The sequence below is a fragment of the Siniperca chuatsi genome, linkage group LG18, assembly GCF_020085105.1.
Source record: "Siniperca chuatsi isolate FFG_IHB_CAS linkage group LG18, ASM2008510v1, whole genome shotgun sequence".
Classification (NCBI taxonomy): domain Eukaryota; kingdom Metazoa; phylum Chordata; class Actinopteri; order Centrarchiformes; family Sinipercidae; genus Siniperca; species Siniperca chuatsi.
The window spans coordinates 27,260,618-27,282,733 of NC_058059.1; the positions used below are offsets into that span (position 1 = coordinate 27,260,618).

The following is a 22,116-nucleotide window of genomic DNA, read 5'->3' on the forward strand; positions in this document are numbered from 1 at the left end:
CTCTGCCCCCTGGAGGCCCAGAACATTCAGCAAATGCAGCTTTAAGAAAGAAACCTGCTCTCAGATCGAACTTTCAGAGGGATTTTAATGTTAATATGAATTTATAACAGGTTGGTGAGTTTTCACTGTTGACATACTGTATCTATCAGATTCTGGAATCATCTCCATCAGTGACTGAGCAAACTGAATCAGTTTATTATAAACTCTTATGACCTCTGAACCCTCAGGTGTCCTCAGTCAGGACTTCTGAGCCAGGAGCGTGCTCAGTTTGATCTTCCCATCCATGGAGGCGGTCAGGCAGGTGCCGCAGTCCACCGCCGAGCACCAATCAACTGTCACCACCGGCGCTTTGTGCCCGCCCAGTGACAGCACGCTCTCCAGAGCCGGCTCCCCATTGGTCAGCTGGAAGAGGGGGAGGTGTTAGTAGATCAAAATATAATACATCAAATGAAAATATTAATTTTAATCCAGCAAGGGAAACAAAACAACAAAAAAAGTCTTCAGTACTTCAAATTCAAATTAAAAGATTAAAATAAGTTGGGTTAACAGGTGAGAACATCAAATTATTGATGTTCATATAACTTCTTATTTTAAAAAGCTGGAAGAAAATCAAAATGCATCAAAAATATATCATACAAAAAGATAATTACGATAAATGTAATAATAAAAACAATCATAAATTAAAATGACTACATACAAATAAAAACACAAACTAAATAAAACATTAACAAATAAATACCATAATTATACATATATAAGACGATTTCAAGAAGTAAAGAAGTTCATTGAGGATGAGAGGTGTCTTTACTCTGTATATGAGTCCTCCGGTGCTGGAACACGTCAGGACGTGTTGTCCTTCAGAGTCGAAGGCAAAGAGTCGACCTCGAGGAACCTGAACCTGAACAAGAGTAGACATCAAGTGTCATTACATTCATTGGAGTCGATCGATTTCTTTTACCTGATATTCCATCAGCAGGATTTATCTTCCTGTGACCTAATTTATTATAACTTTAGTATGCAAATGATGGCGTTGACTAATTCATTTCTTCCCTACTAAGTCCTGTACGGTAGTTATGTTGGTGAAAACTGTCATCCTGCTTCTGCAGTGCTTTAGAGCTCTAGTGAAGAGAGGTAAATAGGTGTTAATGTCAGTTTTTATAGTAAAACAAACTAAAGCCGAAGCAGTCTGTGAGGTAAAGCAGCTGTTTCCATGGTAACTACTTAGCTGTTTCCATGGTAACTACTTACCTGTTTGTACCCGCTGTACCCTGACAGGACGAAGGGCCCGGTGGCGTCCTGAGGTAAAACCTGCTCTGACTGCTTCACCCCACACCGATGGATGTTCCACTGGATGAACTGAACACACACACACACACACATTTATTCACTTAACTCAAAACTGATATGGCGGTTTCTTTCCAAACATGCAACATGCCCTGCAACATTAAAACAGGTTTTAAAAAGTCAGTTGAAATTGAAATGATCTGTAGACATTCTGTCACCATAATGGGTTTTCCACAAAATAAACACACACACACACACACACACACACACACCTTGCCATCTTCTCCGATGCTGAAAACGGTGTTTTCATCATAGCTGAACTCCACACTGTAAACCTCTCCGTCGTGAGCTCTCCAGCTCATAGCGCTCTCATACCGCTGCATATCTGCAGCAGAGAATTCAGAGGACTGTGTTCAAATGTTGCAGAAAGTACTCTGCGCTACACTTTACCCCATCCAGATGTGAAACTGAGGGTTTGAGGCGCTCATTTGTGCCCACTGCCATCAGACTGTACAACAGCAGTGGAGACCACAGACTCGATTCTGTTAATATGTCAGGCTGTTTTTATTACATTATATACTATATAACATTTCCATTACATTTCTATATTAATACAAACACTAAGTATCATTACTTAATCATATTAAATATTAGTCACTAGACTGTGTAACACTGTTTACGTATACGAGACTCGCTGCTACTAATCACATCACTTTTGCCTTGTAATTTAGTCTTTAAATGCTCTTGTATCGTTTCTATTGTTACTTCTCTTCTTGTTTTTGTTTTCTATACCTCTTATTTATTTTTTACTTTCTCTCTTTATCTGTACTTATTTCTGTCATTGTGCTGCTGCAAGAACCAAATTTCCCCTCTGAGGATGAATAAAGGCTTATCTTATCTCATCGTATCTTAATAGTCTTAATAATCCCAAATCTCTCTGGGATTTATGACTGTTAGTCAGAGAAAAACACGTTTGGAAAGATGTCACTTTGAGCTCTTGTAGCAATGAAGGTCATCTGTCGTTATTTCTGAGATTCCACAGTGTAAGTGATCGTAAATAGTCAACAGAGGAATCTACAATGAAAATAAGCATTAGCGGTGTCCCTGGTAACACTGACCAAACAGTCTGATGACTCCGTCAGCAGCTCCGGTCACCAGCAGGTTTCCATTGTGGTTGAAGGCTGTGCAGTTAATGGCTACTGGTTCCGGTTCTAAAGAGAACTGGAGCTGAGAGACAGACAGAACACTGATTATACCACGGCCACACTAAAGCTCATGCTAAACATGCTAATGCTAATGCTGTAATTCGCACAGTGTCCTAATCACATTGGTGATTGCATGTTAGCATGCATAAACGTTACATGCTAAACATTAGCATGGTTCAGCTGTACATAGAGCTTATTGTAACACGCTCAATGTTAGCATATTAACATGTTAGTGGTAAGCGAGTAAACATATTAACATGACAACAGTGATCATGTTAGCATGCTAACATAATTGCATTAATGAGAGAATTACTTTAATTTCCAGTTTCTGACTTGTAAGGTGTTCATGTCAACATCCACGACTAAAACCTCTCGCGATATATCTTTCTTGCTGCTTAGCAATGTGTAACAAACATGGATGCCTCACATCAGCCAACGTCTGTCACTCCAGGTAAATTAACCTAAATTTAATGGATATCGTGTTATATTGTCAAGCAATTATTTTCAACCGTCACACAGCCAACTTTACACTCATACAATCATCCTGATTTGGCCGGTGACGCGAACGTTTGCAAGTTGGAAACACGGTAATCTGTCCTGTCGCCATCATCCGTCTCACATGACCTGACCCAGCTGAGGCTGACAAATTTCAGCTGTGTCCGACCATGTGCCATGGAGAGCCAACGGTCTGCAGGTTTTCATTCCAGCTGACAAGCTGATCAGTGGGTGGAGTCTGGTGGACCCCCGTAGGACATGGGTGGCCACCAAAGACCTAGACTGAGAAAACTGAGCCAAATTTGACAATGCAGAGCTGATCCTGACACGCTGAGTATGAGATGCGTATTAACAGAGCTGATACAGTACGTCAAAGTTAGCTTTGCTGCTAGTTTGTCCCAGAGGCACAGCTGTGGTACACCGACTAAAAAAAACACTGCAGTCCAGAAAGCATTTTCCCCGCAGACTGCTGACAGGACAATTCCAACTGCAAAAACGGCCAACTGAAGAAGTGCAGCAGATTTAAGGCTTTCCACCTACAGAGGTCGGTGTAGAACTACTTTTCCTCCATTACAGGACGAAGAGTTGCACTTTAATAAAAATAAAGACTAAGGTTTAATGTAGTTCCAGGCTGTACAGTTCATAACTAAAGCCAGACCGTACAGTACATCTGTGATTTGTTTTTTTAGAGACTGCATTTTAGTCTGATTTTTCTTTTTTCATCTTGAATATATTTTTGTTATACAGTACTCATATTGTTGTTTATAGTTTGTATTGATATTCATTTATTTTCCAGTGACTGAAACTGTTATATTTGCTGTTTGTCTTTTTTTTTACTGTAAAATGTCCCACTCAGTACATATCTCAGCCACAATTCTTTAACAACCAAATTTAATGGATCCTTATCAAAATGTTTAAATGTTGTTTTAAAAAATAAATTAGAACCCGACATATCATTATTTGATTTATTTGAGTGATGTCACTTGAGTCAGTGTCGACGGGGGCTGAAAATGAAAAGAATCTGGGGGTGTGGAGTTAGAAAGAAGTGCATAACACGCCCAAATCTCCGACCAAACAGTCGGTGGGAAAAAAATCAAGTACTGGAATACCTTGAAAATAGCCCCTTTTTAAACAAAGTGCTTAAAAAGTCCTTGAATTTCAAATTAACCACATGATGCTGTCTTATATTTTGACCAAGTCATTATAATCAAATGCTCAGAATCAGAAATAGCTCAGCTTTATGTATTTTTTAATTCTGACGCGTCACCATCTTGCGCCACTCCGTGGTGCGCTCTCCCGCTCCTGTCTTCCTCGCCTTAATTAGTTTCCTTGAACTGACGAGCAGCTGGCATCGGCCATCACTGTGTGAATGTGTGTGAATGGGGTGAATGCGATACGTAGTGTGTGAGGCGCTTTGAGTGGTCGGAAGACTAGAAAGGCGAGTATAAATACAGTCCAGTTATCATTTACCATCTGCCTCGACCACTGCATTGATTCATTGATGAATCAGTCACCTGCCCCCTCCGTCTCCCGACGCTGCAGGCTGTGGAGAGGAGTGGATTGAGCGAATTGCGTGGACTGAGTAGAGTGAGTGAGCAGTTAAATTGTACTATCTGCATAGATGATTTTAGTGGGGTTTTGAGCCCTCTTTGTTCATCTTCTCTACTGATATTGGCCATAGTCTTTGGATAGTGTGCACAGAGCAAGTCCCATCTGTGATTGTCAGCATTTCACTCCAGTTTTGCTCCTGCTCCTGTGAATCTCTCAGTTTTGAACTGGATGTGAGAACAGACCCCCAGGGACCAGTCTGGCCTGTTTTCTACATTTAGCTCCGCTTAAACTCACGTTTAATATAAATTTATATTTGAAAATAAATGATTTGCTTTGAGTGAAGTCCTTGAAAATGAAAAAATAGTGCTTGAATTTCATTTTGTAATGTCTGTATGAACACTGTTATTAACTATTACTGAACTAGCTGGTTAATTACCTGTTGTTTGACAGTCTTGGTGTCCCAGAGCAGCAGCTGTCCAGACACCGGTATAGGAAGTCGAGGGACAGAATCGCAGCTCCCAGATCGACTGAGAGCTGCAGCTGAACAGACAAACGACGAACCGCTGGGACTGCAGGCTAAAGACAAGATACTGAGAAACAGAGGAAGGACATATTATTATCAGAATTTGTACTTCGGCAATAAATACTATTCATTGCTACATGACAAAATGTAAAACTCAAGTACGTAGTTTTTATCCAAGTCTCCGGTATATTCTAGTCTATTTTGTTAAGTAATAGTTCCAACATGTTACTCCCCCTAAAACCCCAAACTGCCGTTATAAGCTAGCCTTTGTTGTTTAGTGAATCGTCTTGACAACCATTAGATGGACTGCCATGAAATTTGGTCCAGACGTTCAGGTTCCCCACAGGAAGATTGTAATCGCGTTGGTAACCCCCTCCTTTCCATCCAGCACCATCTTCAGGTGGCACCAAAGTTCAAACCAAAGTTTTTAATTTGTCCAATACTTTGGTTTATGACCAAATACCTGCAAAACTAATGACCTTCCTGTCAGCCTCAGCTGAACTTTGTGCAAATTAAGAAATGTTAGCATGCTGACATGCTAAACTAAGAGGGTGAACATAGTAAACATTACACCTACTAAACAGAAGCATGTTAACATTGTCATTGTAAGCATGTTAGCATGCTGCCATTAGTATTTATGTTAGCATGCTGACATAGCATTTAGCACAAATCATCCCTGTGCCTAAGTGCAGCCCCACCGAGCTGCTAGCATGGCTGTAGACTCTTAGTCTTGTTACATTTCTGTTTGTGTATGGATTAAATAAATTAGACACAATGTGTTAATAAGTGAGCTTTAGAGGTGTTAAGTGTATTTTTGAGCATTGGACAGAGCCAGGCTAGCGGTTTCCCCCTGCTTCCAGTCTTTATGCTAAGCTAGGCTAACCATGTCACGACTCCAGCTCCATACTTAATGCGCAGACATGAGATTGAGATCGATCTTTTCATCTCACTCTGAGAAAGTAAGCGACTAGACCAGGCAATTTCCCAAAATGTCAAACTGCTTAGAACACAAAACACATAGCCTAACTATGTGTTTTTGTACTTATATTACCAGCTGAGGACCTCTAAAATGACATCACTTCACAGTTCTACAGTCAGAACAGGCACTTCATACAGTACAGTAGACAGACAAGCAGGTTTACCGTGGATGAGTCTCGTCGATGTTCATCTCATAAAGATTCTTCTTGGCGTCCGTATCATACAGCCGCACTGTGCCAACACCGCTGCCTAGTAACAACTGACCACACACACAGAGTTTTTGTCACTTAGGAAGGGACATTTCAATGACTTACACACATTCATAACCCAAAACCCAAGTCTTAAACTTAAAATTTAGTCCCATAATGGGAGGTGAATCCCCACTGTCTATGTGTGACATTTTATCCCCACAGGTAGGCTTTGGGGCTCTGTCACATACAGGGTAGTTTTGCCTGTGTCAAAAATCCAAACTTTATTAGAATCAACTTCCACAGGACCACTTTGGAAATAATATTTTACATTTTGGTGTTTTCATCCTGTGTCATGCTTCAATTTTATGCATAACATCTTGTTTGTGTTACCTGGTATTTATACTTTTTTTATTTTATGTAATTTTATCTTTCTGTACTTGCATGTGGAGATGCCATACTGTACTGCATCTTTGTCTTTATAGTTTTGTGTATTGTGTATATTTGGACAGGTGTTTTATGTGAATAGTTTAAAGACAGAATAACAATGTGTCTCACAGAATCTCTGTTCAGTTTAGTAATCATTTCCTGAGCACAGCCCTTTATTGATGACTGAGAGTAATCATGTAAACGTTATTTCCTTTATCAGGTTAAATGTTTGTACCAGTCTGTCGGGTTTGGTGGCCCACTCCAGAGACAGTAGAGGAGACTTGGACATGATGGTGGCTTTGGTCTGCATGATGGGGTTGAACGACCACACCTGAGGAAGGGGAGCAGGAGGAAGAAGGCTTTATTGTGTGTTTCAATTAGTTATGTACAGTAATAACAATATGCATGTTTTTTTCTTTACTATGTTTGTACAACCCCAAAAGATAAATGATGCCGATCACCTTGATGACTCCGTCCACATCCAAACTGGCAACCCGGCGACCAGAGCAGTCAACCCTGGAAAATGAAAGAAGGAGGGATGGGTGAAAGACAGAAAAATTTGAGTTTTAGATTTTGTTTTTATCTTTTACGTGACTTTAAAAGCTAGCCAAGTCCACCTGCGGTTACAATCTTAATTTCCTCAGATGGTCACCAATCTGTTACTCTGTTCAGAAACCAAGCAGGTTCAAAGATGTGTGAAATATTGTGAGAAGGAAAGGGTGCGGCCAGTCTGTAGTCTCTTCCCCTGTTTGACCAGTTAAACCAAACTGGCAGAGTGTTGAAGGCAGACCTGCAGTGCATGATGGAGGAGTGGTGTTCTCCATACTCCTCCTGGCTGAGTTTGATGAAAGGCTGTTCCGCTGACAGACCTCCTCCCTCTGCTCCTCCTCCACAGCTCCTGCTATTTGAGGAGGAGCCAGGAGTTTCGCTAGAGGTCTCGGCAAGAGGCTCTACCTCCCCCGCCTCACCCTTCTTCTCTGGTGTCTGAAGACAACACATGGAAGGATGTTGTCAGTGTAAATGGAATCAACATCCAGTCCTACTAAGCATTTGCAACAGCCAAACTTCAAACATAATTTAGTTCATTTGAATGGAATAGCTGCTCTTGGCTTAGTAAATTATTTTAAGAAAATGTATTTGAAATAGGTGGTGCTGAAAGCTTGGTGTTGTAGTGACTGCTTGCGAGATAGGTGAAGAGCTACTGTGGTTGGCGAGGTAACATGCTGGCAGTGGCCAGCCTAATCTGCTCGCCAAACTAGCTGGCTTGCTACCACTTAGCTAATTACCAGTTAGCAAGCTGGCTAGCTTGGTCACAATAATGGTTTATTCAAGGGAATGTATTTGTAGCATTGACTCCCTACATGGAAGTCACTACGCCCAGCTGTTGTTTGCCCACAAATAATTCCAGCATTTAACTAATTTTTACATTTCTTTTTGTGTACAAGTTAAACAAATGAAATAAAACGTGTTAATTGGTGAGGTGTAGACGTGTTGGCAGGTGTATTTTTGAACTTTGGAGAGAGCTAGGCTTAAATTTTTCCTCCTGCTTCCAGTGTTTATGCTAAGCTAAGCTAATCACCTCCTGACTTCAGTTACATATGTAGCATACGGACACGAGTCCGGCATTACCTTCTCATCTTACATTCTGCAAGAAAGTGAATATGCTTATTTCCCAAAATGACAAACTATTCCCTTAATAAAACTGACTGAACAAGAAAATGCACCAGATTTTGTAAAAATGCACCAGACTGGTGTGACCACAGTTCCCCAGTTACTACCCTTCAGGTACCTGTGATGGTGGTTTAGAGAAAAGCTCCTTCCTCTCTTTCTCATGTTCCTGGATTCTCTTGTGTCTGGGATGTGTCGGCTGGTTTGTAGGCTGGTTTGTTGACTGCTGTGACTGGGAGCTCGCAGGTTCACTGGTTAATGCCTGGCTGGAAACTGGCTTCACCTCCTTAGCTTGGACTGCCTCTTTTGACTTTGCAGGCTAGAAAAAACAAATTAATTTTAGATACAGAAGATGATCACACGACTGGAACATCTGTGTTGCCCCCTACAGGCTTCTGAAGGGACGTTTTAAAGCCTGGCAGGGCCACACCCTCTGAGGGCAAAGGGGTGTGGCATTGGTGATAGTGTGATAGACTGAGACACCTGTCAATCAAGGCAATCATACCCAATCAGATCAGCCAATGGAAGATGGTCAGTTCAGTATTGCTTTGCAGCAGACTTCACACAGATTATGGGTTTGGAGTTTCGTTACTCTGTATGATTTTCTTGATGGGATGGTAATTTTCAAAATCTCCACTCAGTCTTGGAAAATAAGAATGTAAAGGATCTCTTGAGGGCTGAACTTGTGTAAAAAGCTTCTTTTTTTAAAAGATTTTTTTTGGTGGCATTTCAGCTTTATTTGATAGTGATAGTAGAGAGAGACAGGAGAGGCAATGGAGAGAGCGGGGATGACATGCAGCAAGGGGCCCGGGCTGGACTCGAACCCGAGCCGCTGCGGTAAGGACTTAGCCTTGATACATGCTATGCGCTCTACCAGGTGAGCTACCGAGGCGCCCTGTGTAAAAACTTTCTTGACTTTGTATTAGTACAGAAAATAGTCAGCATTTTCTTGGAGCAGCAACTACTGGACATTAGAGGAACTGCAGCTGAACACGCCTTAGCTCTTTGGCTGAAAACACCTGAAAACTATTTTTTCAAACATCCAACCAACTGTAGATTCAAAGTCGTTTGGAAATTTAGCAGCTGCCATAATCTGCTTTCAAAGAAATTAAATTTCCTGTTTATGGTCCCACTGAGCTTTTAAACTTAAACTTCCTTTAAACATCTTCCCTGCTCTCACGGATTGGTTGGTGGGTCGTGCTCGCCCACTGTACTGATACCTGGCTTGGAGAGGACCCAGTGGTGAACTGAGGTGGTTTCCCTGGGGTGCGTCTTCCCTGAGGTAGGAATGTAGAGAAGAAGTTTCTGGAGGGAGTAGTGGTGGTGCTCACAGTGCGCTGGCTCGACACCAAGTCCCTAAGAGGGTGGAGGGAGTGAACAAAAAGTGAGTTTAATAACAGAGCACCGAATGAGCACAAAATGAATCCAAGCTGTAATGAAGATACAGGATTCAAGATTAAGGAGCATGCAGAGACTGACTAGTAAGAGCAGGACAAACACATGTCCCAGTTCTATCCATTAACCCTTCCTCTCATTCTGGAGTCGCCCTTGGTTTGGAGCAAGCCTTCAGAAACAGAGCACTACAAGTCAACGCTGTAAAATAACTTCACTATGGAACAAGATATTCATGACTCACACGAAGCCGCCAGAAGCCCACAGCAGAACAGAAGCACAAAGACCAACAACAAAGGTGTGGAGTCATGCTCCCTTTGCACTATAAAATAGGTAGACTGCAATGCTTTCGTAATGAGTATCCTAAGCAGACATGAACATTGTGAAATATAAGGTTCCATTTGTGTCAGTGATGAAGACTGTATGATTTATTTGCCAATGCTTTACTGTTGCCTACATTTATGGCAAAACACCATCTGTTGTGCATTTGCCTCGTCGTTAGCCAGATTTCCATCCAAATGTTGCGCAAATTTTAACAAAATGTCCAGAAAATCTGCAAAAGAAAATGTGAATTAATGTGCGTTTCCATCCACTACTGTTATGGGAATATCAGGAGTTGGGCGCTGCTATTTTTAGTCTCTCCGTTGAAGCGGAAGCATCAGTGGACATTTAAGTCACATACTGCATGTACATCATCACTTATTAGCTGTTTCCAAGTCAGTTTCCATTGCACTTCGCATTTTGCTTTTAACTATACACCAATTTTTCCACCTCAGCTAAGTATAAAAACTCTTGTTATATTTTGAGTTTTTGTTTTTTATTTCTGCCATTTTTAATTTGCAGTGTTTCCATCCACCTGTTTTTATGCACAAATTGAAAATGCCTATATGTGCATGGATGGAAACGCACCTACCGATGTTATCTTTCTCCTTATCTCTGTTAAGTCCTGCTCAGGGCTCCAGACTATCTTTTTACAGTGGTGGCACTGGTGTGCTTAACTTTTTCATTTAGGTGCACCAGCACAAGATTTAGGTGCACGTAGGGCTGGGCGGTATGGCCTAAAATTTCTATCATGGTATAATTTGAAGCACGGACGGTAACGGTATATTCACAGTATATTCTCTTTTCTTAAAATTTCAATATAAATGCTTCTGAAGGGATAAAGCACTGGTATGGCAACTGCATGGCAGCTATTACTGTACTATTAACTGTAATACTAGGACATATTTCACATAGTACAGAGGTATTTTAAGAACATTATTTTGCAAAACTGCAATTATAGAAAAAATGCAAAACCTTTTATATTTGTCTATTGAAAATATTAAATATATATTTGAAAGCATATATTAATACATTACCCTATTTCTAGTATGTTATTTCTTATTTCACCATTTTAATTTCTTTGTAGAGGAAATCTGTCAAAAAATCTTTTCTTATCCAAAGATAAGCTAGAAGACAACATCAAAGACAAATGTGCCAGAGGGACAAGAAGACAACAGCAACCGCGGCAACAACGTAAAAGACAATGTCAAGCAACAATGAAGACAATATCAAACACAAAGACAACAAAGACAGCAATAATGAGGCGCATTGGTGGCCTTAAGGCGCGAACCATGAACCACAATGTCCCTGCTTCAAGTCTGGTCAGGGACCTTTGTTGCATGTCGTTCCTCGTGGCTAATGTCGTGTCTCAGGAAAATAAAATGGATGAAATAAGTCTCAGGCTAGCCCAGCAACAGGAAATCAGAGTCATCTTTACAGAGACCTGGCTGTATCATAACATCCAGGAGCAAGCTATCACACTTGACGGGCAGACAAATGTTCCGCACCAACAGAACACAAGACTCCGGTAAGACGAGGGGAGGCGGACTCTGTGTTTACATCAATGATGCTTGGTGCTCAAACAAAGTCAGTGTTGATGGTCAATGTTCCCCAGATGTTTTTAATGTTAAGATGCCAAGCACATTATCTGCCCAGAGAATTCACAGTGTTTTTGTTGTTGCTGTTTACATTCCCCTAGACACAAATTCAGAAAATGCACTACAGGAACTGCATGAGGTCATCAGCAGTCACATGACAACACAACCTCAATAAATAAAGGCAAACCTTTATCGTAGCTGGCAATTTTAATCAAACAGGCCTCAGAACTATTTTACCTAAATTCCACCAGCATGCCCACACCCCCACCAGGGGAACAAATACCATGTTTACACAAACATTTCTGGAAGCTACAAAGCTCTCCCCCACCCCCACTTTGGTCAATCAGACCATATTTCCCTGCTTCTCCTGCCTACTTACTGCCAGTTGAGGGTCAAACCATCAGTAAAAGCAGTTCAATCTACGGGACTGTTTCAGTGCATAGACTGTTTCATGTTCAGAGATGCCACCACCCAGGAGAACTACATCAGTCTTAAGAAATATACATCATCAGTGACATCATACATCAGCAAATGTGTTGATGAGGTGGTGATCACAAAGACACTATCATTCCCCAACGAGAAAGCCTGGATGAATGGAGAGGTGAGGGTTCTACTCAGATCCAACAAAGCTACCTTTCGGTCTGGTGACAAGGAAGCTTACAGCACTGCCAGAGCAAGACTGAAAGCTGGCATCAAGGGGGTAAAGCTGAGACATCAGGAGAGACTGGAGAGAGACCACAACACCAGCAACACCAAAGATATGTGGCAGCCGATCAAAAACATCACAGGCTACGAAAGCAGGAGTGCCCCCATCATGTGTGAGGCCACATTACCAGATGAGCTCAACACATTTTATGCTCGTTTTGATCTCCCCAACAAAGACTCAGCTGTAAAGTCCACTCTGCCTCCAGAGGACCAGTCACTGTCAGTATCCACAGCAGATGTGAGAAGAATCCTGCTGAGAGTGAATATGAGTAAAGCTGCTGGGCCTGATGACATCCCTGGCCGTGTATCAAGAACATGTGCCAACCAGCTAGTTGATGTTATTACTGACATTTTTAACATATCACTGTCTCAGGAGATTGATCCCACCTGTTTCAAGACAACCACCATTGTCCCTGTACCTAAAAGGTTTGCAGTGTCTAGTCTAAAGGACTACCGCCCTGTGGCTCTCACCACCCAAGTGCTTTGAGGAACTGGTTCTCCAGCACATAAAGAACAACATCCCAGCCAGCCTGGACCCTCACCAGTTTGCATTCAGAACTAACAGATCCACACAGGATGCCATCTCCACTGCCCTCCACTCAGTCTCCACCAACCTTGAGAACAACACCACCTACATCAGAATGCTGTTTGTTGATTTCAGCTTAGCACTGAACACAATCTCCCCCATGAAACTGATTGGAAAACTCTGCACTCTGTGCTTGAGTACCACACTCTGTAATTGGATATTGGACTTCCTCACAAACAGACCCCTGACAGTTCTGATTGGCGCTCACACCTCCTCCACTCTAGTGCTGAACACCAGAGCCCCCCAGGGTTGTGTGTTCAGTCCCCTCCTGTTCACGCTGTACACCCACTGCAGCTACCGACATGGAGACAACTTTGTTGTGAAGTTTGTGGATGACACCGCCATCATTGGCTAGATTTCAAACAACGATGAGACTTCATATCGGGAGGAAATCAACAATCTTGCAGAGTGGTGCGCAGATAACAACCTACTGCTCAACGTCAGCAAAACCAAGGAGCTGATCGTTGATTTTCAGTAAAAGGAGGCAAAGACATACACCCCTGTCTACATCAGTGGAGCTGAGTTGGAGCAAGTGAACAGTTTTAGGTTCCTGGGAATCAGCATCACAGAAAACCTGTCATGGTCCTCTCACATCTCCACCCTCGTCAAGAAAGCTCAGAAATGACTGTTTTTCTTAAGGAAACTTAATTCAATTCAATTTTATTTATATAGCGCCAATTCATAACAGAAGTTATCTCATTGCACTTTTCAAATAGAGCAGGTCTAGACCGTACTCTTTATAATATTAATTACGAAGGCGAAATTCCTGTGCCAAGTTCTTGTTAACAGAGGAGCAACAGAAAGCATCCTGACTGGAAACTTCACAAACTGGCATGGGATGTGCACGGCCCAGAACCGGAGGGCTCTGCAGCAGGTGATTAAAACCGCTCAGAACATCATTGGTACCAACCTGCCGAGCATCAGTGATATCAGTGAGATGATGTCTGCGCAGAGCCCAAAGGATACTAATAGACAGTAACCCCCCCCATAACTTTCTGTTATGCTGGTTTTGCACATTACCATACCACTACCTTTTGCACTACCCTCATTCCCACTAAAATCAAAGTCTTTCTTGCACTATAATTAAAAATACTCATATTACACTGATATTGCACATACTGTACATACTTTGTGTGTATACGTGTATTATATATGTACATAAGTAACTGTATATAGTGTATTGATTTTTATTCTATTCTAATTTTAAATATTTGTATATTTATGTTCATTGTGCAACTCTGTGTTGTTAAATAACAAATAAATAAACCTTGAACCTCGACCTGCTGACAAAAAACTGTCTATAGGTCCATATCTTTATGTAGACCTATTTTAACGCACAGAAGAATTAGCAGTTGTGACTATGGCCACAGGAAGTTGTGAAGCAGCAACAGGAAGAATAATGTTTGCACTGACAAAAACTTCACTGCATCCACCCAACTGCTTCCAGTGGTGTTGTCTGATAGTTGATAGAGATTAGTGTGTTTGGTTGAGACTAGAGTAAAAAGCTCAACCCAGCACTATGCATTATATTTCCGGGAGTAATAATGTCAAAACTCTACAACAAAGATGACGGTATCAAACACGTAGAAGACAACAGCCAACCAAACAGCAATGCAATAACAATGTGAAACAGCAATAAAGAAAACAAACACAGCTGCTATTTTGTAATGTAAAATACATAATTGACAAAGAAAACGAGAAAGACGAGAACAAAGATGAGGACAGTGACACTTGATGTCTGGTCTGCAAAGCAGTTGAGATTTTACATCAGTGGGAAGAAAAACGCAACAAGGCGACAATGACAAAGCAACTACGCATCAACGGTTTTTAGTCGCGCTTGTGGCGTGGCTCTAGGAATGACAATGACTTTGGTCCAGACTGAAATATTTATTAGATGGGTTGTCATGAAATTTTGTACAGACATTCATGGTTCTCAGAGAATGAAGCCCAGTGACATTGGTGATCCCCTGACGTTTTATCTAGTGCCACCAGCAGGTCAACATTTGTGGTTCAGAGTGAAATGTCTCAACAACAACAACTGGATTAATATGCAATTTGGTGTAGACATTCATGGTCTTTGTGAACTTTGGTAATCCCAGACTTTTCATCTAGTACCAAATCAAAATGTCAAGTTATGCAATACTTTGGTTTATCTAACAGTTTGATTTTCTTAGCAATGAGCATTACAGCCTCAGAGAACTGCTAGCGAAACTGTAGACTCTTAAGTCTTGTTGCAGCCTAAACAGTGGACGACAACAGTACAAACTGTAAAATGCTTTCAGCCAAGTACTGTAACCTCATGTTGTTTCTTCTTGTCTTGTTTAACAGAAGCTGGTGACCAGTTAAATGTCTTAATATTGCCAAATACCATTCATCTGAACTAAGAGCTGCATATTTTATGCTGTTTTATGTTAAGCTGTGAGTTGCTTTAATGTATTTCATTTGTATGTTATTTATATATGCTGAAAATACAAATTGAATTTCATGGCAATCTGTTTATTAGATTATTACATATGTTGCGTAAAAGGTTGGATATTTGTTACCCAAACCTTTTTTGGTCAGTGATGCAGAAGAAAAAAACACTGGTGTTTCTTCTGAGAAACATGTACGATCATTACTTCTTAGGATATTTTGAAGGCTTCTTTGAAAAACTGTCTGTAAATGTTACCACTAGGAGTCATTATTTGCAAGCGCAGTATTTATTTCATTGCTATGCCAATGACACCAAACTCTATATAGGTGTTGATCCTGATGATGCTTTTCTTTCTACCACACATAAGGTAGGCTCGAATACTGCAATGCATTACTCTCAGGTCTCCCAAAAAGAGTCTATTAGTTAGGCGGTTTCAGATCAAACACACAAGAGCCAATAGTCTGCACGAGGTAGCATGCAGAATGAGGTGCAGAAAACAATGCTGTGGACTACACTGGAATGTAAACAATGGCAATATCCTCATCCACTCTGATATATTGTGCCATGGTTGAGAATTTTTACTAACCTCCCGGTGGGTTCAGAGAGTAAACTAACAGAACTCTGGGAATTCAGAGATGCACAAAGTTAACTTCTTTATCATTCTTGTCTACAGTAAAACTGGCACCTCTGGAGTGAGAGCCATTTTAAGATTCCAGCACTTGCCCATAATATCGGTCATACCTTTGTTTCCTCAGGACTAGTCTACTGCAACAGTCTTCTGTGAGGTTTAGTATTTTTACTAGTAGAAAATACAGCTGCTAGAAGTTTAACTAATGCCAGAAAAGGAGATTATCTACTTTTAGCATCACTGCACTAGTTACCCATTTGTTTCAGGATTGGGATTTTAAGATTTTATTTTAAGAATACTTTTACTGCTCTTTATGGCCAGGCTTCCAGATTATATCTTAGAGTTGCTCTCCCCTCAAAAGCCTGTTTTAGGGGGGCTTGAGAGGCTAAGGCTGTTCCTTTAAATCACCTCTTCTGCTTCTACAAAGTTTTATCTATATTTTCACGTTTTTCTATGCTTGACATCTCATTATGTTTTACTGTATATTAAAGTTTCTTATTAGTAGTATTCATTGTAGAGTGTACTGTATTTGTCAGCCCTGTCTACAGTCCTCTGTCAGCATGTGAGAACCCCGAGTGAAAATTTCAAAAATGCATCGTACTGACAAGAAACAACAATTCATCAGGTGAATTGTTTATTTGGCAACATCAACTGCATCACAGCACACAGTGTAAAAACAGCATAAATACTGTATCATTAACAATAAGTTAGTTAAAAGCTTTTTAAATATGTATTTTATAAGAATAAACACAAAATAACTCAGCAGTGTTGTCTGCTTTAAAAATAAAGTAAATTCTTCTAAAAGTGACTCTGGGATGAAGATATGAGGTTTCTGAATGACAGCCTGTTTAAGCTTCAAGCAAACAAAAACATCCTCACAGTCCTCCCTCCTCATCACATGACACTGCTGTTCTACGGAAGACGATTAATGCCAAAAGCTTTTGAAGAAATTACGTTAATTTAACAATTCTGAGAATTAAGTGAGAAGTCTTATTTTAGTCTCACACATGTGACTACTCCAGCATTACTCAGAATTTCAGACTTTGTTCTCAAAATGTCTACTTTATCCTCAAAATTCACAAATAAATCTCAGGCCTCAAATCATATTTTTAATTTTTCAGTAACATTAGCAAAGAACTTTGGCACCCTTCATTTAACATGAGGTCAGCCATGTTATGTTCTAAAATTCAGGAAACAATCGACATATTAGACTTCATAGTGAAACTTTTAAAATAAAATTCCAGTAAAACAAATGCAGTCAGTCAATGCAGTGAGGTAAAACTGAACAACAAGCTACCATGCTAAAGTGCTAACATCAGAAACATTTCATGTGTCTGTCCTGTGTTTGGTGGTTAGAAATAAAAAAAAAAAAAACCCATCAGGACAAAAAAACAAAATTGCGATGGATAGAAATGATGCTCTGATTAACATTTTAAAAGACCTTTTAGAAAGAAGATTGGCTGCCATCTGTAAAAACACATAAATGAAAAGCAAAAACTGTATTAAGTGCTTAAACCGATATAAAACCAGAACTTAGTTCATACCTGTTAATTGAGAACCTCTGTTTTAAACAGTTTATATCCAGAGATTCTAATACATCAGAAAAATAATACTTCCATTTCATTTAAAGCATAACCGCCATCTTGGATGCACCAAAGAAGTACCAAACCGCTCAGGGTCACTGGGATCAGCCATTTTAGAAAAGCATGGAATCAAGAGTCAACACAATGAGCATTAAAAAAAAGTGACAGAATGGCAGCCATTTTAGTTGTAGTCAGTCATCAGTAAAAACAGTGATGTTAGTGTCTCACAGCTCAGTGTCTCCAAGTCGGTCCATGTTCTGCACGTACACCGGCAGCTTGTGGTGGACCATCTCGTCTCCATCTCTCTGGTCCCGACTCTCTGTCTGAAGTGCAAACAGCTGGAAGAGATAAGACGAGACAGACAGGTCAGATACAATAACAAGAAAAATTATACCCCAGTACCATCTAACCAAACCTCAGCATGGGACTGTTGAGATGAAACGATTGTTCAGATCAAATGATGAGAGATTTTAAAACTTGATTGCTTAAATGTCATAATGGGGCTTTAAAATGAAACCTGGTGAGGAGGCTAGAAGGGTCTTACATGTTACAAATAGTGGAACTTTGAAAGATAGTGATCTCATCACTATCTGAACTTATCACTAAATCATGGGACATTTTAAACAAATGATTAGAGTTTTTAAAATAAGTGACGAGACTTTTTAAACCAAATAAAGGGACTTTTTCAACTAAATAATGAAACTTTTTCAAACCTGATGATAGGGCCTTTTATCCAAATGGGGTTTAATACACAATATGAAACTTAAAACGTTCCATATACTTACTTTACTATACTTGCACTATACTAAACTGACTTATAAAGCTAATCTTGGGAATACTTCATCGTCATAAAAATATGCAATTTTAATACCAAATAACAGGACTATTTAAATCTCACTCAGCTTTTTAAATAAGTTGAATGGAACTTGTTGAACCATTAAAGGAATTGCTTAAACCACATGAGACTTAAAATTTCCATTTATCTTTTTGACTTATTTTGTCCATAAAACATATTGCGTGTTAAAACAGGAAACATTTTATTTGATGGTTCTTCTCACCAGCTGGCGGAGCTGTTCGTTCTCTTCTGTCAGGCTGGTTGTCTTCTGGACTTCAGCATCAAAACTCAGCAGGACTGGCTGGGGTGAAAACCAGTTATGGACTGGAAACCAGCAAATTCAGAGTTTAAATGACAGACACAGTGGATAAGTGTGGCACCCTCTAAAGTTTCAGACATGCATTACAACGTCTTCACTATTACATCTAATCTAGCTACAAACTGGACATTCAACTGTAAAATTGTAAAGGATATGCATACACTGGAAGAGGACAGACAGGAAGTTGTGCAGTGAAACCAGGAAAGTGTCGGCCCACTGGCGGGAGAAGTACGGAGAGAAGGCGGGGTTCTGCTCGGGGGCGGGGATAAACGGCAGGATGAACCAGTCACGCCACTCGCCCTGACCCTGCAGCTCCAATGCCTGCTTCTGGAAAAACTCCTGGGTCTTCTCCAGGTTTCCTTTCTAGGAGGATGAAAGGAGAGATGTTTAACTGTTGCTCTGTTTCAGAAACGTACAGTGTGGTGCGTTGGATTTCTCTACAGGATGTTACCTGGATGGTATTGATGACGTAGTATCTGTACAGGCTGGTTCTCAGTTTGTTGACTGTGGACCTGTAAACATCCTCCAGTCTGCAGAACAGACGTCTGTCCAAGTAAAGCCAGTACTCCTTCAGACCAAACAGGTCGAAGCTCTGGACAAACTGCTGCAGCTGATCGATGATCTTATCCACCTGCAGACAAAGTTGTTTTAGATGAATGGCAAACCTAAAAATCAGCCCTTTTAAAAAAAGAATCAGCCGTACCCTGAAGCCTTTCTCCTTGTCGGCTTTGATCTCGCCGTCCAGGTGTTTCAGAGTGCTGGTGAAGCCGCGATAGAGCAGATACTCTCTCACGTGTTCGTCTGTCCTCTCCACTGCAGACCCCATGGTGACCTCTGACCTCTGACCCTGCAAGGTACAATATTATACAGTGTATAATACAGTTATACAATACAGTTTTCTTGTTCATTTCAAACCAATCAGGAAAAACGGATCTGTTTGGTGTGTGTCTTCTGTAATCATTCTGTTTTATATGAAACAGAGTTGTCTACTGAGGCAACATCAGATTCAGAGAAATCTGACTATCAAGTCCAATCTAGTCTAATGCCTTAGGAAATGGAGGAAATGTGGTTGGAATTTTTTTGTTTTGTTATCACACCTCACATGAAGAGCAACATAACAGCAAGACATGTCCCTATCCAGTAAGCAATTTATTCCATAAAGTCCTTGTTTTCTTCAAAAGAGTGAAAAACTCTGACGGACACAGCAGTAAGAAGAATATTTCATCACTTTTCCATTACGAAACTTATTTATTTAAATTTATCTGAAGTATTTTCAAAGTTTGAGTTACATTTTTCTGTATTCTGCTGCAGTGGCCTGCAGTGTAAAAGAGATATTTTGGAAGACTGTGTGTTTAACCTTCAGAGAGATCCCTCAGGAGAGTGACATATTTGATCTTGGTCTGATTATAGAAAGATTAGTTAGGGATGCTCCAATTCCACTTCTTTCCCGATACGATTCAGATACATCAACATACTGAGTACCCATCTGATAACAGCGCTCTCTTTCCCCCCAAACTTTCTGTAAACCTCAGTGCATGGAACTTATTGGAATTATATTGAAGGGAACCACGGACCCTTTGTTGAGTTGGACCAGTCATATAGTGAACTGCATTTCTAAAAACTGCTGTTAAACTGAACCTCCCGGACATAAACAATGGATGGACATAGAAAGGAAAATATTTGCGATGCTGAAACTGACTTTTCCCCTGAGGACTGGGGCAGAGAAACGGATCTCCTTCCCTGCACACAAGTACGCTCTCCTGTTTGTATCTGGATCATCTTTACATACAGTCAATGATCTGGATAAAACTAAGGACACTGTGTCACTAAGTAAGAAACGTGTAGCCCACTGGTTGACCTGTATTGTCGAGGTTGCCTTTTTCTTTTGTAAAATATCTGAAAATTGTTCTAAATAACAAATGGAAAAAATACATCTAAAACATTATCATCACTAATACATAACAAACCACTAAGGGTGATATTGGTATGTAGAGGTCCATCAAATCCACATGAATTTTGGATTCATGTGGATTTAGATTGAAAATGTCATAAATAACCAATAATAATAATCACCTACACATCATCACATTATTTATATTGATATCACAATACCAGCCCAGTTAGTCTTATTTCGACTAACGACCTTTAAACGCTTCATCTACAGATCAAGTCGATTGATGACATGTTTCTAAAGTGTCCACTTCCACCTCGCTGGGGCAGGCAGGCACGCAGGCTGCCGTCCTGTCCGGCAGGCAGGCAGCCTGCCTTCCTGTCCGGCAGGCAGGAAGGCTGCCGTCCTGTCCGGCAGGCACGCGGCCACGCAGGCTGCCGTCCTGTCCGGCAGGCAGGAAGGCTGCCGTCCTGTCCGGCAGGCACGCGGCCACGCAGGCTGCCGTCGTCCTGTCCGGCAGGCAGGAAGGCTGCCGTCCTGTCCGGCAGGCAGCAAGCCTGCCGTCCTGTCCGGCAGGACGGACATCAAGTTCCGACTGTGTATGAGACCGCTCGGACGTCGTTAACAGCGTAAAGCGTAAAGTGAAATGCCCCTCTGAATCTAACGGTTTCTGTAGTGAGTAGTTTTGATTCCTTCCGCTCTTAGTTGCTAACCCTCAAGCCAAACTCCATTCAAAAATCTCCTAAAACTGGACACATGTATAATTAAGGAAACGATCGCATTCACTCTAACGTTACACCACTGGTGACGTCGCTCAGTGAAACTCACTCAAGATATCTGTGTAAAATCTCAAGTGTCACAGAAGCTCCAGTTCATTTTCACTTTCCGCAACGCTGCGTGCCACCATAACAAGGACGTGGTCATATTCTGATACACTGACGAACGTGAATAACACTTGGGGGGATTTATGCCGAGTTAACATGCAAATCGCGTTTATACAAGACAGGCCTTCAGTCACGGCTTACTATTTACGTACCTCGGTTGATAATCAAGATTCTTCAATTGAGCGATTTTTTTGTGGAGTTCGGTGTCTTCGCGCAGGACAACAGCATATAGGTTACCGCCGTGACACAAAACCTTCAACCCCCGAATCCGGATTCAACAGTATCTAGATCCAAGAAACAGCTGGAGCACAGAGTCTAATTCTGAATGTGATAAAATGTTAAATACTCACAACAATACAGACACGAGTCTCTTCCTGTTGTGTTCGTCCTGGCAGTCATGTGACGAGTTCATGTGACGTGGACAGTTAGTGGTGAACCCAGAGCGCCCCCTGGAGGCCGCCACGCCATACTACAGTTTGAATGTTAAAGAACCCCAAATGAATGTTACTGCACGTTAGGATTTTAACTGCTACTAACAAAAGTGACACAAAGCAGATTCTTACTTTTCCTCAAATTGATATTTTACAAGCAATGCATTACCTTCATACATCAACCATTTATGAGCTAAAAGTCAACATGT

General features: G+C 40.9%; 1 protein-coding gene across 3 annotated transcripts; it reads right to left on the reverse strand.

Moving 5' to 3' along the window:
- Positions 1 to 67: 67 nt before the first annotated feature.
- wdr91 (WD repeat domain 91) lies at positions 68 to 21,951 on the reverse strand. Of its 3 annotated transcripts, none has more exons than XM_044173853.1 (18): positions 21,827 to 21,951; positions 19,405 to 19,548; positions 19,153 to 19,332; positions 18,863 to 19,064; positions 18,606 to 18,706; positions 17,776 to 17,885; positions 9,542 to 9,677; positions 8,443 to 8,640; positions 7,444 to 7,637; positions 7,115 to 7,169; positions 6,889 to 6,984; positions 6,201 to 6,295; positions 4,972 to 5,125; positions 2,403 to 2,511; positions 1,557 to 1,669; positions 1,249 to 1,356; positions 809 to 898; positions 68 to 402 (listed from the first exon to the last, which is right to left on the reverse strand). In XM_044173853.1, the coding sequence occupies exons 2-18, from the start codon at positions 19,525 to 19,527 to the stop codon at positions 238 to 240; spliced, it is 2,229 nt and encodes a 742-aa protein (XP_044029788.1). In that variant the 5' UTR covers positions 19,528 to 19,548; positions 21,827 to 21,951; the 3' UTR covers positions 68 to 237. The 3 variants fall into 3 exon arrangements, with proteins under 3 accessions (XP_044029788.1, XP_044029789.1, XP_044029790.1); XM_044173854.1 differs by lacking the exon at positions 21,827 to 21,951 and adding an exon at positions 21,629 to 21,826; XM_044173855.1 differs by lacking the exon at positions 21,827 to 21,951 and adding an exon at positions 21,629 to 21,820 and having other exon boundaries at positions 18,606 to 18,688; positions 18,857 to 19,064.
- Positions 21,952 to 22,116: the final 165 nt, after the last annotated feature.

Coding starts and splice junctions, on each gene's coding strand:
- wdr91 (XM_044173853.1), bottom strand. CDS start 19,527: ATGGGGTCTGCAGTGGAGAGGACAGACGAACACGTGAGAGAGTATCTG. Junction 7,638..8,442: donor TCTCTAAACCACCATCACAG/GTACCTGAAGGG, acceptor TGTTGTCTTCAG/ACACCAGAGAAGAAGGGTGA. Junction 1,670..2,402: donor CGGAGTCATCAGACTGTTTG/GTCAGTGTTACC, acceptor TCTCTGCTGCAG/ATATGCAGCGGTATGAGAGC.